At 38.1% G+C, this 17,203-nt stretch overlaps 1 protein-coding gene across 1 annotated transcript in view; it reads right to left on the bottom strand.

The window, feature by feature from the left end:
- Window positions 1-17,203, bottom strand: part of LOC140683530 (spermatogenesis-associated protein 7 homolog) — a 34,540-nt gene extending 17,337 nt beyond the window's left edge. The window contains exons 1-4 of the mRNA XM_072926133.1: window positions 17,191-17,203; window positions 15,609-15,665; window positions 13,606-13,698; window positions 10,558-10,605 (exon numbers count right to left, since the gene is read on the bottom strand). Of these exons, the coding sequence (XP_072782234.1) occupies window positions 10,558-10,605; window positions 13,606-13,698; window positions 15,609-15,665; window positions 17,191-17,203 (211 nt within the window). The remainder of the gene's footprint in view (window positions 1-10,557; window positions 10,606-13,605; window positions 13,699-15,608; window positions 15,666-17,190) is intronic.

Genomic DNA, 17,203 nt, shown 5'->3' on the forward strand with positions numbered 1-17,203 from the left:
CTGCTGTGTTCCTTCCATGCACAACTCTGAGAGAAAGTATATGTTGATGGGCAACAACAGATTTCTTTTTGTAGAGATATGTTTCAAAAGTACCTTCCACCCACCTCCAGTTCTAGCTGAAACTAGGGACTCACACAAAATATCAATAAAGTGGCATTCACTGAGGTCCTGTGAGCTGCATATGATATTTTGAGTTGAAAGTGCAGATCTGTCAGAATTTCCTCATCCTATGGAGCTCTGGCACATGGTAGCACATGCCAATGCTGTCAGGCAGGCCAGAAAAGAAATGTGTTCTACTCCTTCCCCTTTGGGTGCAGCTGCAGAGGCTACTTGAAGGTACAGTTCTAGAGAGCTGGAAAGGCTTCAGGAGGGCTGATGAAATGTGACTTCAGCAGTGTGATGATAGTTTGATTGATAATGACTTATTCCTGTCAAAATTCACAATTGGTTCCTGATCAGCCCAGGGTCCCCTTACATTGCTACTGTGGCAAGGGACTAAAACTTGTCCTCACAATATGTTGCAAAGTTTTTGCTAATGTAAAGCAACAGCTCCTCCTCTGAAGGGAGGTAATTGGAGGCCATCTCACTAATAATGTCACAGAATAACACCTGAAACGTGGTAAAGCAGCGCTTACATTTAAGGGGGAGATGCAGCAATCTGTATTTAGTATTGCAAATTTCTGAATTAATGGGAGGGTTACCAGGTGTTAACCCTTCAGTACTATTTATTTTCAAAGAGAAACAGCTTAATCTTATTTAAAACCAAAACAAAACACTTATATAACGTCTCTAAATGGGTGGTTCCTCAAAAGTTTGTGAGGGGTCTTATATGGAACACACCATCCCACAGTCCAAGATAGCCTCAAGGCTGTGTCCTTTTCATTGAAAAAAACAGATTTCACTGACAGCAAAAACCAATAGTTTTAGCTGTCTCCCATGACATGTAATCTGGCTTTCCAGTCTTGCAGAGACATGAATTCATAGCATCATCCTATTAAGAAACACGTGTTGACAATGCTAAATCCTATTTGGGTGACTAGGAAGAAGGATTATACAATTCACTGGAACAAATAACAAAATGTACTTGCTCAATCATGCTTATGCAGATATTAATACCTTCCTCATTTATCTCGGTTTTCATGGGCCCAATCAAAGGGACCTCCTCCATTCTGATTAAAGACTTTGCATTCTTCAGTCATGTGAAAAATAGCAGGAAAGCAGCTTGTGTGGTGTCTGTGCAACAGTTCCACCAGTCAGGGTACCAGGTTTCTTGAAGGACTGTGCCAATGCCTTGGGAGGCCTCAGGAAGAAAGTGACACCCATGCCACTCCTCCCTTCTGTCTGGGCACAGGTGAGGCAGGACAACTGAGCCTTCAGCAAGCCTTGCCAAGGGCAAGAAAATAAAATGTTCCAGGTCAAAGAGCCACAGGTTTTAAAAGCTTTAGTCTAGTATTTCACTGATAGTTTGACTATAAATATGAGTTATAAAAATGCCACATGGCAGCAAGCCCATTCAAATACATCCTATTCCAGTGCATTATAGTTTCATATTTTGAGGAGTTAGCAAAAGCTCCTGGGCAGGAAGTCTCATAGCAACTCTCCCTCCCCTTTCCTGATAGTTTTACGTGCTGGGTTTTGTATGTGGCACAGCCAGGTAAGGCTGACTGAGGGGTCCTGCAGCAGATGCTGGCTTGCTGACATGTCTGCTAAGGGATTTACTTGCCTAAACACTGTCCAGCCCTGCTCTCCAGTTTCTCTGTAGGAGAAAACAACCACCTGCCCACTATGCCTTTCTCCAAATGCTTTTTAAAAACAGCAATGACCAGGAACAAAATAGAAAATAGCATGCAAACTTTGCATGATGCTTGGGGTTTCTTTCTTTTTCTTTTAGAAAAGCAAAAATTAGCCTTCCCTCATCTTCTGATCTCATGGCTTAGCTGAAGAGTTTAAGAACTGGCTGAGCTGCTTCCCAGGGAATAGATTCATGTAGTGTGGCTAGTGCAGGAGTTATTTAGGCAAATGTATTCAATAACCTTTCTCTTAAGCTCATTTGCTTGTTAATTTATTGTCCTGCCTACTGTGTCAGGCATTAATTTATCAGTGCTAGAGTACAATTTCACTGGTACTTGTACTGGTATTTATACTTGTCAATGTGACAAAAGCAGAGAAAATAAAAGGGATTTGGTTGTAATCTGGTCCCTGTAAACTACAGGAAGATCAGATGCTCTAGCTCCCACTCTGTTTTCCTGGCAGTTATTGTTGCTTGCTGTTTGATAAAACACCTTGTCTTCCCTTTGCTGCTGTGTGGAAGCCCTGTATACAAAATGAGTGGGCACTAACTTACCCGAGATAGTAGAAGAAGCTTAACTGATAATATTGGTTGGTATGAATGAAGCAAAAAAAAAAAAAAAAGTGCGTTGTTTTGTTTGTTTGTTTGTTTTTAATCCAGTGTCTTTTAAGTCTACTTATCTTTATCCTACATAGGAAGAAGGGCTGTAAACACCTTAGATTGCATTCACAGCTGCCTCCTAAAAGAGAAGGCTATTTTTTGGGTCTAAGGCAGAACATTATGGCCCAAGTATGGGATTTAAACCAGAAGAGGCTTCCCTGAAGTTGTTTATTAGATGTTACAAAACTCAGTGATTATAGTTAGAAATAGAATCCACACCTTGGCTCATGCCTCCATTCTTAACTCAGAGTGGGAGTTCTTGTTTAATTCCTACCAAGAGTTTTAAAACAGTTGGCTGATGTTTAATTCCTGATGACTTTTGAAACAAGGACATTTCAAAGGACTGAGAAAAAAAGGGACAAGAGAAAAGCAAAAGTGGTAAATGAATGCCAGGCTAGCATCAGTCCTGAGCAAAACAACTGAACAAGACTCATTTGAAGTAAGTAATGCAAGCAGCACCAGTCAAAAAGGTTAAACACAAAACCATGCTAACTAGGTAAGAAAAAAAGAGATTTTGATTGTGTTTGCATGAGATAAAGGTGTTTGTTTAAAAGACTTCTGTAAGCTCCCTGGCTTTGTTCTGTATGTTCTGCATGGTATTTTGACTAAGAAATTAGGACAAAATAACAGGTGTTTACAAAATGGTGAATTGGGAGATCTGAAAATTTAATTAGCAGGTGTTTCTAAAGCAGGGATCACTTTTTATATTGTAATATTAAATTATTTCTTTCATTTATCTGAAAGAAAACAAAATCATTTCTCATAAAACTTGAATAACTACAGTTTGGGAATTCATGAATAATAAAGGGGTGGTTTACTGTAACAGTGATGTGCATTGCTCAGATGTAGGGAAGCAGCATACTTTTCAGCATGGATAATGGAACATCTCCACTGTGAAAAGGCAGGCTCTAACCTAAAGAAGGGAAGCCTTATCTGGGAATCAGTGTCGTTAAAAAAACATCCATACCTTCTTCTAGACAAACAGCTACCTGTAATATCCCACAGCAACAGTGGAGCCAAAATCAGTGTAATACCGTTGTCCATGAAGAGTGGCAACCTCAAGAGTAAGTACAGGAAGTAAAGGAAGCCTTTACAGAAGTAAAGGAAGCCTTTACTTCTTCTTCCTCAACAGTTGTTGCTAGAATTATATCTCCTACTTTAAAACCTTACTACTCATCAGGAAGCATTTACAAATTGGGAAGGATACAGAGAAGATCCATAAGTACGATGAACTCTGGAAAACACTCTCCAAAGAGTCAAATTTAAGGAGCTGAATATATATAGTTGTGCAAAAGGATGGATAAGAAGTAACGTTATTCCTGCTTAGGACTACCTATAAACAGAACAGAAATTAAACAATACAAATACATCCTAAAGGAGAGTTATATGTTCCTCATTGCAGGGTAAGTTAGCCTTTGGAACACTTTAATGAGAAGTGGGATGTAAATAAACAAGATTTGGACATATGAACCCTTTTTCCACAAACTTCAGAAATAGCAGTGAGTTCAGAGAAGACTTAGGGGAAAAACAGGCTATATAACCACAGCAGATTATTCTTGCTGCATTTCTGAAACTCAGAGATATGTGTCAGTCATCACAGATTACCTATCAACTTCTCCAAAACCTCATGTTTTCTCTGCTATTTTTAATTGATGTAAGATTAGATTTTTGGCTAGTGCAATACACAGGGATACAAAGAGAGTTACTCGTGAAGTTCACATCTATAGGCTAGGTACTGTAGTCTGAACTTCTAACAGTTTGTCTGGTGGGGGAACTGTTTATTTTGGCATTTCAGTGCAAAGAAAACCATTTCTTCTGCAAAAATAAACCAGTGGTAAGTGAGGCTCAAATACTTAGATTTGATCTCAGAGGCTCTTTTCTATGCTAGCTGTCCTTACAAAAAGCCTATGTTGGTGCATTAAGCTACAGGACATGGGTGTTTTTTAAGCCCCAAGGTTTGGTTCAGCATGATTTGTTTTGAGCAATATTTAAATACTGCAATGCTATCAGGTGAGTAGATAACAACAATTTTAAAGGGGAGGAAACATCTCAGAACACCAGATAAAGCACAAAAACATTTCTAAGTGACACTGCCTGATGTTCTTTGCCATGTTGTTTCCTAAGCACGTGCCAAATTCTGCACCTTTTACTACTGTGAATGCTCATGTTGACATTAACAGGAATTTCCCCAGGAGGAAGGCAAAAAGTAATCAGCTTTCTCCTTTGGCAGCAAAAGGTGAAGTCAGTGCACAATGGCTGTGACAAGACTCCAGTTCTCTACATCCTCCAATAGCTCCCACTACACTCTTCCTCCCTTTTTAAAAGCACCCCTTTCAACAGCACAGACTCTGAAATTGATGGGAATGATGGTTTGGTGATTAAAACACTATAGTAAGACTTGGAAAACTATCCCTTAATTCCCAGCTCAAGGGAGATCACAGGTATGTTAATTAATCTCTGGTGTCTTAATTTGTTCCTGGTAAACGAGGATGATAACATTCATCTACTTTTCTCCAGCTGGTGCATCATTTTGGGCAGATACTCCCAGAGATCATCTTGGAATGTGCAGTGGTACTGTGAAGGAACTCGGATCCCAAATGGAGTTGCCTGCACAGTGTAGGATTCAGAGTGACAAGAAGAATTTGTGAACTAGACGAGTTGTTTAATCATGGATAACAGCTGAATGACACAGTAGTCATACACTTGATAGTCCCTTCATTACAGCTCTCTTGTGGGGGTGGTATATGTATTTATTTTTTACAGACTACAAAACTTCTCATTAAAAACTAGCTCACTAGCACTCCATAAACCTGCAACAATAGAAAATTGATGTTTGCCTGTATAAAAACATTAATTTTCACTGACTGCCAAATGATTTGTTCAATTGCCCAAGATTAATGACAAATGAGCTTCCTTGTCTTTAAGGATAAAATTATGTCTATATAAGGGACTGTATACTCTGTTCACAGAAAATGTGGAGAAAATTCTGGAATTTTCTATGTCTTTGAACCATCAGGAGGAGCAGCTTGTTCTTTTTCACAGTTGTTGTGGACTTGAAAATCACAAAGCAACTTCCTTTTCGACTGGCTAAAACCTGAATGGAAATTGTTATTTTGACTAATGTCTGTCTCATGCAGAGAATTATAAAGGGAAAAACACAGATTATAAAAAGACCACTATGTGCCACATATAACCACTTAAATACTCTGCTGGTACATGGAAAAAGAAAATTCCTCTTAAAGAAAGCTATTATTCCTTTTTCCAATTACTAAAGCATATGTTTCTGTACACATTTTTTTTTTTTGTGTGTTTTGGTTTCGTATTTATAAAAATAAGTCACAGCATATGAAGCAATTATATGATCAACTTCCCAAAAGGTGAACAAGAAGCAGTCACATGGCTTTGTGTACTTACATAAAATATTACTTATAATGCCTTTTGGGTAAATGTATATTCTGTACTCTTAATGGTCCAAGGAAATGTGTAAAACACACAGTGGTCTGAAAAGCTCATCTTGCCATCATTGGTAGTTGACCTTGACTTGGTAATCAAACTATAACTCAACAGAGAGGAGAAGGAATATCTTTGTCTTAAGCCCAAGGTTGTGGGCACTTGAAAGTGTGCTTAGAGAGGCAGGTTTATCTTGGGTCTTCCTTCAGGAGATTCTTTAGCTTGGTGGAGAGACCTGACCGGTTCTGAGCACACTTTCTCCATGCTGGTGTGTGTGTTTTGCTGGACTGATACCCAGTACTCTCCTAATGGAAGCAGAGCAGATACTGCAAATCTAGGATAAAAAAAAAAAAATACATGAGAACAGCCCTTGGTGGACACAGTCTCATTCCTGGAATGGGAGAACAGGAAGAAAATTAGGGTAGGGTGCCTTAGACCACTGCACTTCCTTGCATTGATGGACTTGGTGAAGTCAAAGGGCTGAGCTTTAGTAAGAGATTTTCAGAACTGCAGGATTTAACAGTTGGGGTGGCTCATTCTCCTGCATGAGTTGTGGGTTACCTTTATGGATCTCCTGTTTAGGGCTGCTTTGATTAATCTTTCATGAGTGTTTTTTCCCAGTTTTCTGCCAGCTCATCTGGGACAGTATCATATGTACATCAGCCAAGGTTTCTGCTCCCCTTATTGAGCTGATCAGCCTCAGGAGATCTGACTCAAACTTAAACTCTGAATCTGGGGCAGAACATCATTGTAACATGGAAACGATAGTTAGAAGAGACTTTTAGGTCTGTCTTATGCTTTCTAGGTCCAAAAATGTTATTCAACTGCTTAATATTAATTATTAATTATTAATCCCTAATAACTGAGAAATTTAAAGGACGTTCTGGATGCCACAGCTAAGTTTCAGTCTAGGGCTCAGAGCTGTATAAATAAATAGAGCACTAATTTCAAACAAAATTACATTGACTTTTCTCCTTTGTTGAGATAGAAACAATTCCTCAGAACTTTCATATTTCCATTGGAACATGAATTCTTCATTTTGATCCCTGAGGCATTCTTCTGAAACCTTGTAACTGGTGCCTTCAGCAGCACACCTTATCCTCTTTCCATACTCATTAGATGTTCTTTCTAGGAACTGTGCCTTCTGCTGAGAGTAAGAAATGTAAACATCCTCCTACACAGACACTTGGAATGGTGAAGGAATTCCTTTTTTCACAGTACCTTCATAAATCATGCTGTTCTCATGACTCTTAAAACACCTCTGTATAATTTTATCTCCACAAGAACACTTGTGATGATGAACTGTACCTCTCATATCCCTGATCTCTGCTGCATCTTCAGCTAATATACTTATTCTTAAAGCATGGGACAGACACATGTTTTTCCATTCTTTAAGGGAAACTGAAAAATGGCCAGTGATTTTTAGCATAAGAACTTTGGAGACACAGTTTTACAGCTACAACAAAGCCAGCTCTGTGTTGGAGAGAAGTGACTGCTCAGGAAGCTTTATCTTAACTCTTTCTCCCTAACTTGTCATAAGTTTGTGCAATTTCAAGAGCATTTTGAATGCTAATATAACATTAAAGAGACACAGCTATTATTTCACCATTATTTCACTATTATTTTATCCAGTGATACAAATTGTGGGAATAGTTCAAAGCTTTGCCAGAGGAGGTTCAGACTGGACATCAAGAAGCATTTCTTTCTCAGGAGGATGGTCAAACACTGAAACAGACTTCCCAGAGAGGTGGTTGATGACCCAAGATCATCAGTGTTTAAGAGGCATTTGAATAATAATAAGGAACCTTATTAACAGGTTTTAACTTTTGGTCAGCCCTGCATTGGTCAGGCAGCTGGACTGGATGATCATTGTAGGTCCTTCCACCTGAACATTCTGTTCTATTCTATTCTATTCTATTCTATTCTATTCTATTCTCAAAAATTGATGAAAGTTGGCACTTGCTATTCTTTACACACCATATTTAAAAGATCATTAGAAGAATTTTTTATGTGAAAAAAAATCAGCTAATTCAATGGCACTCTTACCCACTGCAACATTATTAGCTTCATGAAATCTAGAAGTACAGAGAGCCCAATGAGGTAAAAAAAATGTATAAGAGTGTCCTTCTAAAGCTTAGAACTGAAAATCCAAAATATACCTGAACACATTCAGAAGAAAGTCCTATCCACTGCACATCTCTCAATTTGTACAGTTCTGAATCCACAGTGCAACACTACAGATGCCTTGTGAAATGGTGCACTTTATTTATAGGAAATACTAGCAAATTCCTTACAGTGTTTCATCTGCTGTGCATTTATTCTCAAAAATGAAACAAAGTCTTGTACTCTATATTTTCTTCTGGCTTCTCAGAACTAATCTTTGTAGCTTTCTCTTTAGTTTTACAGATTTTCCCATGTCTCCATCACTACCAAGTGACCTGATTTTTCTTTTCAGCCTATCACTGAAACGTGTGGTATCCAACACAGATCAACACATTTGGAAAAATCCAACACAGTTCCAGTTTCCCACAGTTCACACATTTGGAAAACAAGGTTATATCTAACTGAGTGTATGGATTTAGAACAGATAAGAAAATATATGGCTTCAGAATGTGTACCTGTCAAAGTTCTAATAAATGTCAAGGTTTTAAAAGCACTTCACATTTAATAACTAGCAAAAGTAATAGTGGGAGATGGTTGTGGGAGAAAATTCTACATGAAAAGAAAAAAAATGCTGTAATCTTGTACTAAGCAGAAAATCAGTTTTGTCCTTCCATTATTCTAGTAGGCTGGCAAAACAGACTTAATTTATTTTGTTTATGCAAATGATATTTGATTATGCAAATAATAAACAGAAGCTTATTTTTGTAGGCATAAAGTAATGATTTGCATGTCATCCCCAAAAGCAACAACTGGACCTCCATTGTGCTACTGCCCTACTTAACACTTCAGAACACAGAAGTTCTGATGCACATTTTCGTTGTGACTTCTAAATTTTGAGTTTTATTCTTTTAGGGTTAAATTTTCTTTTGGTGAGGCAGACATTTCTGCAGCTGACCTGTCAGGAAAAGGACTTAGTTCATATATACTATCTTTTAGTGAAGATAATAATTAAATGACACAGGTAATTTGCATCTCCCCAGTGGACTACTGACAAAAATTATATTGGGTCCTCACTTTCACTGACTGGGGGTATCACATTGTGGTTCCTATGACCATCAGGCACCTTGTACTCAGTGTGGCCTTCTAAATTAACAAAAACTGCACAAACCAGTTTGATTCTGCTTAGCTCTGCAAGATGAGTATCTTCCTAAGAAAACATTCTAAGAAACACAGATAATGTTTCCCTCTGATAGTTCCATTTCTAGGAACACTTGTTACTGTGGCAAACCCAGCTGAACAACCTCTGTGTCCTCTTGATATTCTCAAGGAGGTGAGATTCTACTCATGCACTTCTATGTCAGGATCACCGCTCTGTCAAACTAATTTTCTCAGAAAACTTTCTGTGGCATTTCTTTCTATTATTAGTGCACTGTTCAATCGCTATTAAAGAATTAATATAAAATAATAATCTTTAAATTATTATATAAAAGACAGCTTCTGAGATAAAAAGGAAACCGCTGCTGAGCATGAGGAGTTAAAAAACAAAGTTAAGAAAGTTTTGATTATAATGCGTTATGATCTTGACCTTGTTCTCTTGCTCTTGTCTAATGAGGATCTCATATGATACATTTTTCTGACTCTTTGTGGACAAGAGTTATGTTTGCCTGCTTGACTTGTGTGTATCTGGCATCTCACCATTGCCTCCGAGCTATCTTTGCTTCCGTGTGTCATGCCCTGCTCAGAGCAACGGGGCCTCTGCAGGTCTCACATACATGGGTCCCACTATGCATGCACTGTGGAAAAGCTGGAGCTTCCATCTTACCAGCTTTTTGAATTTCATTTTAAAACAGATGGTGTCTGTGTAGGAAGTGTGTGTCCTGCCTTGTATGTAATTATCAGAGAAAGATAAGATAGAATAGAGATAAGAAGAATATGCCTCACAGCCTGGTGAATGAGGGAAACCAAACTCTTACCAAAGTGAAGGTGGTGTTTCCAGGGAAATGTATGAACGGTTTCCTTTTCATCAATCTTCCCATCGAAAAGGGAAGGGCAGGAGGGACTCTGCCTTGACATTGCATCCTGCAGGCTTCAGCCAAGAGGTGGCGTTAAGGTGCAGTACAAGGTTCTCTTCCCAAAACCCCATTTATTCCTCAAAACCTGTTTCAGCGGTCGTGTGCCCGATGTCCAGAGGCAACGGAACAGCTAGGGGCATGAAAAAGCGTGGAATAGCAAGGAATTCAAAGGGCCAGTGGCCTGAATTTGGACCGCAAAACGACAACAATTTATGACTCCAACAGGCTTGCTTGCAGTAGGTGTTTCAGCAAGTCCCACACTGCAGGTTAGCTTTTATCTGTGCAGACAGGAACCAAGTGCTGGATACAATTAAGTTAGATACTAGATTAGATACCAGGTACTATTATTTTAACCCCGAGGATGCATATTTTCAGCATATATATGCCTTTTCAGAACACCTTTATCGTAAAAGACAAGTGTTTCCAAACCAAACAAATGAAGGCAGACCTATTTTCAAAACAAACCAAAATAGAATTACTCACATTTAACACTGGTATGCAAACTCTTTGGTGCAGATGGATCAACAGCAGCTGTATTAACAAAAAGTAGGTCCAGTCCAATGAAACACTGACATCACAAATAATCATAGCAAAATGGGTAGAGGTGAAACTGATAATCTTAAGGTTTTGAATTCCCTATGGGAATATAGTACCAGACTGCATAATATTAGCATTATTAATAAATAATGCAGATCTACTGGCCACCAAATCCTAATTTTCCCCTACTAAAGAACACCATTTTCTTCTGTTATCTTTGTCCTTGATCAGTTCTCAAAATCTGGCATAGATTAAAAGCTATGAAATCAGTTGAGTTGGACCAAGTACAGCTGCAATGATACTGTTTGAGGATTTGACCCTTTGTCTCTATCTGCATAAAAGCATAAGATAAGTACCTCATCAGTGCTGTTACTGGTTCAGTATCTAATCTGGATCTGATTTTTGTGGCTTTCACCCATGTTTCCTTATGTATAGAAATTAGAGCCAGTATGGCTACATTTATTAACCTTTATTTTAATTTACAATTTAAGAACAGCTGAACTAATTTTGTATTGGTATTTACTACTACCCAGAAAGTTTATATTTCATGGATGAGTATGCAGCTGCTATCAGACAGGGGAAACTGCCAACTGAGAAATCAAGATGTGATTCAGGATGTCCTGAGGCTCAAGGTCATCAGTTTCTCATCGTCTTCCTAGCAACAGGAGCTATTTCATTGCACAATTACAGTTTTGCACACCACATTTTCTGTTATGTGGTAATTTGGCTTTAATTGTAAAAGATTAAATGGAGTAACCTTTGAGGAATCAAGCATTCCTTAGCTTTCATTAAGTCCTTTGTCCATACAGGAGATATTAAGGGTGGTAAGGAGCTCTATGTCAGATTGCATATCCCTGAATATAACGGAGGTGCACGAGGAAATAGTATTTTTGACTGTAGAGGGAAAAGCAATCTCCTAGAAGCTCAATATTCCAGTTGCATTTGAAGGACACTGACTTAATTTCCATCTTTTACTTTTGTGATTACGGCCAAATGTCAAAGCAAATTGTAGTTTGTACAAGTGCACAAACGTTTTAGTCATGCAGGACTGGCCACTGTCTGGAGTGAGGCCAAACAAGTTGTACTTTAAAAAGTAGATGCATTTCAAAAAGACTGGAGAATATTTGGAAGGATACTGGAAAAGGCCTTTATACCCTGACCAGATTTTTCAGAGGCACAAAATTCTGTAATCTCTTGTAAAACTGTACAGAGCAGGTGGCAAATCAGCATTTCACAGCATCAGGTATGCACAGAAGAGAACCTTGATATCCTTGCAATATTGCAGTTTTTGATATGTATGCAAAAGTTGGCTCTACAAGGAATATGTGTGTGATTGATGAAGCACTATAAAAAGTAAAATAAGTGTTTTAAGATTAAAGGTTCCAAATCTGACTTTTAAGAACTGTAAATTCAGATTGTGAAACACCTAAGGATTAGAAATTCTAGCCACTGGAAATTTTGATTAGCACCTACTGTGAGGAGCTCTTTCCAGATTGACTGAATTCTACTGCAGAGGAGCAGGACTGACATTTGAAAAAAGAATTGAAACCTGCTTGGGAACAAAGCACTTGGCTCCTTTTATACTAAGAATATCTTTTGTGTAGTTTCTTCTGAGCTGTACGAATGTAATTGATAAAATGTCTGCAAAACACCTCTGTTACTTTCCTTTTATTTTTTGACCTTCACTCCCTCATTTAGACTTCACTAGTTGAGAATAAAATTTTAATTATGTATGGCAGTGTTTGCTGCTCTTAATTAGTCCTGATGCTTCTGTATATTCTGTAATTCCACAGTTCCTAGAGTTCACTGTTTCTATGACATTAGCCATGAAAAAGTGAAAGTCACTTGTGTATGAAAGTACACAGCAGCAATCCAGCTTCCACCTCCTAATACTAATGGGATGGTCATGAACTGTAGCATGGTGGAGGTCACGAAACTTTCAAAGAGTGATTCCAACACCACAATGAAAATATGCACTGTATTTGAGCAAGGCAGTTTAAGATAAAGCTTTTGGCACTGCAAATTTACAAAAGGATTGGTCTCCTGGCCAAAAAAAACACCCAAAAAACCAAAAAACCCCAATAAAACAAAACAAAGCAAAACAACCCAACAAAAAACCACCAAACAAAAACAAAAAACCAACCAACCAAACAAACAAAAAAACCCAAACCCACAGCAGAAATCTCATCTATTGTTCAATAGTTCTGTGTTATTATAAAACTCACTGCATGTGATCAGTGAATTTTTTGGTCAGAAAGCCTTTGGAGCCCAAGAGCTGGAAGTCTTACAGGAACCTAATTACAGCTATGGCCATTCAACTCCACCTGTTTCATCTGCACCTGAAGCACCTGGAAGTTACACAGTTCCAGACAACTGAGAGAACATTTTTTTTAAAAAATTCTGAATTTTCTTTCTAGTCATTTGTAGCTATTTGCAGTAGGGAAAGCCTTTCAAGAGCCCTCAGGAATTACGTGTGGTTAATGGAACTTCTTTCTAGGTTACTTAGGACTGATACTGTAACTTTCTAAACATCAAAAACTGCAACCCCGCTGTTACTCTTCAGTGGTTTCTCCCAGTTAAACAAATACCTGCCTTTGTTCTCATTTTACTTTTCCTGTTAGTCCACTGCCATACACACCTAAACAGAAACTATGAGTAAAATAATACAGGGGAATTAGATAATATTCCTCTTCCTAACGTGAACATTTCGTGGAACAGTTTCTCGTCATAGACTTTACATCTTTCAACAGTCAGAATTCTCTCAAGACAAGGTTACAGTTCCAACTGAGTGTTCTACATATCTCTTAGGACACATCATTTTATGCCTCACTTTTAAATCCTCCTACTCCTGTTGAGTTAGTGACAGAGAGAGGGAGGAAAGAAAAGGGAAAGTAAGTCAGCAGCCAGCCAAAAATAGGGGCAAGCAACATATCCTTAACTCTGATTTCACCTTTTACCTACATAGATATTGTCATAATTAAAGACTGTACTCACCTTCAGCAGACATCAATTTCTTCAAGTGAGCAGCCATGTGGTCTTGAATAATGTACTGATTGGAGAGCTTGCAGGAAGGTCCTGGAGAAAAAGCTGTGAGAGGAAAAAAAATACAAGTTTATTCTGTGGAACAAGCAAAGTCTCAGGCAGCAATAGTTCTGGAAATACTGTTATATTTATCCTCTCCTGCTTACAATAACATCAAGTCAGTATTCTTTCTTTTATATCAAAAATAATAGCACAGAATTTAACATGAACATGTAGCAGATTATTCCCAGTTTCCATGTTCTTGAAAACCTGAGAATTATGGCTTGCAATAAGTAAGGCGTGAGCCTTTGATATTGTTGAACTCTGGAGAATAAGAGAGGATTTATCTGATAAAATAAGAAGCATTTTCATTCTGAAAGATTTAATAGTAGAGAATATTAAATATCAGTAGAGAGCATGAATACTATTATTAATGCCAACATTGTTATTAGATAATATTACAAGGTACTTAAAAATGTGCGTTGATATCTCACCTCTTAACGGTACCAGACCTAACTTGAGCACTCTGTAGTTGGGTAAATGGACTGGATACAGACACGGACAGAAGTAGGGCCAGAAGGGGAACCAGATCATGGAACTGAATTGTGTTACACACAGACTGACCATGACAACCCCCTGAATCGCTAATTTGCCAGACTTCCCAGATTCATAAAAATTTATTTCTGCATCTGATATAAGTTTGTTAACCCAGAAAAAGAAGCTAAGAAGTGGATAAGCATTTACTTGTAATTTTTAACCTGTCAGTGTGGCTAAGATTTTCTTCCAATCAGCTTCCAAAAAAAAAAAAATTCTGTCTCAAAACCCTCTAAATTCCTGACAGGATTTGTAGATGGAAAATTATAAGCACACAGTATTAAAAAATCAACAGAATACTGGAGATCAGAAACCTAATGTGCCTGACTTTCCATCTACAGACCCAGAATGACCCTTACACTGAGATAATCAGCCCATCCAACCCTATCTAGATTTGGTTTTCTGAGCCAAAAAAATAAATGATTGTTTCATTGTTCATGTTCCCAATGTACAATTTAAGCTAATAACTTTGTTTCATAGCTTTTATTGTGTTTTGAAAGAATAGGAGACCTCAGGTTGAGAGTCTGGGAATCAATCCTTCTAATCTCAGTTTGGCTGCATCCTTGCTGTGTTTTTTCTTATCTCCTGCCTACCAAAGTGAGCCAGTTATACAGACTGCTTTTCACTGCCAAGGAGCTTGAATAAATTTGATTTATGGTGTCAACTTTTGAACAAGCACCATAAGAAAGAGCAGGACAGGACACCTGATGCTGTGTTTGTTGCTTCACTTAGTATTATTCCCTGCAAGTGACTCTAAGTCTACCAGAAGGGCATTGACATGAAGGCTTGATTTCAACAGCTGGTGCAGGAGCAGCAGCACATCCCAACATGACCAGCTGAAGAAAGGTGTGGCAGCAGCTCTCTGGCCACAGAGAGCAGCACAAAACTTTCCCAGGCCTTTCTGGGGAAGTCTATGAGAAGATCAGAGAAAAGAATGAAAAACAGTTCTTATCTTCACTTACTGCACCTGTTATTGTGAACATGTGGAATGTGTTATAGAAATTTGTTTACCAAAGGGTAATTTTTTAATTAGCCAATAGTGATAGTGTTTGGATTGGAGGACTAATTAAGTCCAAGTGTATGGTAACTGTCTATAAAAGCAATGAGTTTCTTAATAGTGATATATATGATAAACAGATAGATCAACCTTCTGTGAATAGTGGAGTCAATGCTAATTATTACCAGTTCAAGGACACCTTGACAGAAAGGTGCAGTTCAGCTCCAGGGCCACCCATTCTTATTGTGCACGGAATACACAGGCACAGCCAGAGCGGTCCCAGCAGCACAGAAGCAGGTGCAGAGACATCAGCAGAAATGCTGACTCTGTGTTTGCTATGAAGAATGGAGAACTTGGGGCAGCATACTGGGAAAACTCCATTTACCTCTGGTTTCAACTAAATTGAGCATGATAGTACAGGCACCACAACGGAATCCGATGCCTGAAGCAGACAAATACAAAGCTGAAAAACTTTCTAATCATGAGTCTTTACACATCCATTTTTATTCATGGAAACCACTCATGGGTGTCAATGCCATAATAAAGAAATAAAATCATTAAAATCAGTACTATTCTGTTTTAAAGCTAGAGACCTGTAGTTGTTCACTCCAAAACTTCTAAAAATAATTGTTTTAAATTAATTTTGTCAGCTGTGCTGTAACCTCCTGCTGGCAAAAACAACTGGAAGAAGCTCTTCGGTAACATCCAGCACTGTCTCTAGCTGGTTTAAAATGGGGTGGTTCTCCTGAGTTCAAGGAATGACAAAGCCCTAAATCACAGCAGCTAGAGGCTCTTGTAACTAAGGGAAAGAAAAAAGTATTTTGGTAAATGCACCAAAACTTTCCCTGATTGGCAGTGACAAGCTGATTTCAATATATTCAGTGAAAAAGCATGGCAGAAGAATGAATGATAATCTAAAAAATATCCAAAGATTAAAAAGGGAGGGAAAATCCATTTATAAAAAGAACATTCTTCTCAAAATGAATAACTGCCCCAAATTTGAAATGCTAAAGATATACAAGGCACTAGTAGTTTAATCTAATTTTTGTCTTTCATAAAATCTAACTCTATGCTGTGTCCAGAAAATTACTGACATTGTGCAATAAGCAACATTGTGGTTATTCCTATGTAAGGAAAGGGGAAAAAAAAGCAAATTCCTTTCTTCACCAGAGACTTTCTGTTGAACTTTGGCAAGTTATTCCGTGTTTTTTGTCTCAATCTCTCTGAAGAGAGGACATGAAAAAGCACATCCCTTTCTTAAAGAAAAGGCTTTAAGGGTAAAAAAAATGAGATGGGGAGACTTAGAGGGTGTCCAACTATTTCCCACCGTTACAGAGGGCAATCCTATTTGAGCTCACTGGAAAGTTTACACTTTCAAACAATTTTTTTCTTATGCTTTCTTTGAGCAACTTCAAATTGAAGGAAATGAGAAATTGAAATCTACTGGGAATTTTAAGTAGCCCTGTTAAGAGGCTCTGTTGATGGTGCAAACACAAGTCAAATTGAAACAGCCCTTTTGTGTGCTGTAAAGACAGGCAATGTTCTTAAGCCCATTTTTGAACAGAATCCAAGTTCTGTATTTTTTGCTGCCTTACACAGATCTTGTTTGCTGCAACATTCAGCAAATTGCTTGATCCAAGTTTTCAGCATTTCAGAGTTTCAACATTTTCTATATATAAGCACAGATCTATCTACAGAAAGTTGCCTGATTTTGGAAATCTTTCCAAACTCAGAGGACTATTGTACTTCCAATACATTTATATTTTGTTTCTACATAAGAGGAAAGATCTCCAGGAAACCAGGACCCAAGAATGAATAATAAAGAACAGTGAAAAGCCTCTCAACAGTGACTCTTTTTTATTTCCAAGTTTATAATGACTTTCCTAGCGATTCATTATAGTCCTGGATGTGTACTTGTGTGATGACTAATTTACCTAGTTTCCACTGATTCCATTGCAAAAGATTACCTCTGCAGATCAT

This window comes from Taeniopygia guttata, chromosome 3 (genome assembly GCF_048771995.1).
Source record: "Taeniopygia guttata chromosome 3, bTaeGut7.mat, whole genome shotgun sequence".
NCBI classification, from domain to species: Eukaryota; Metazoa; Chordata; class Aves; order Passeriformes; family Estrildidae; genus Taeniopygia; species Taeniopygia guttata.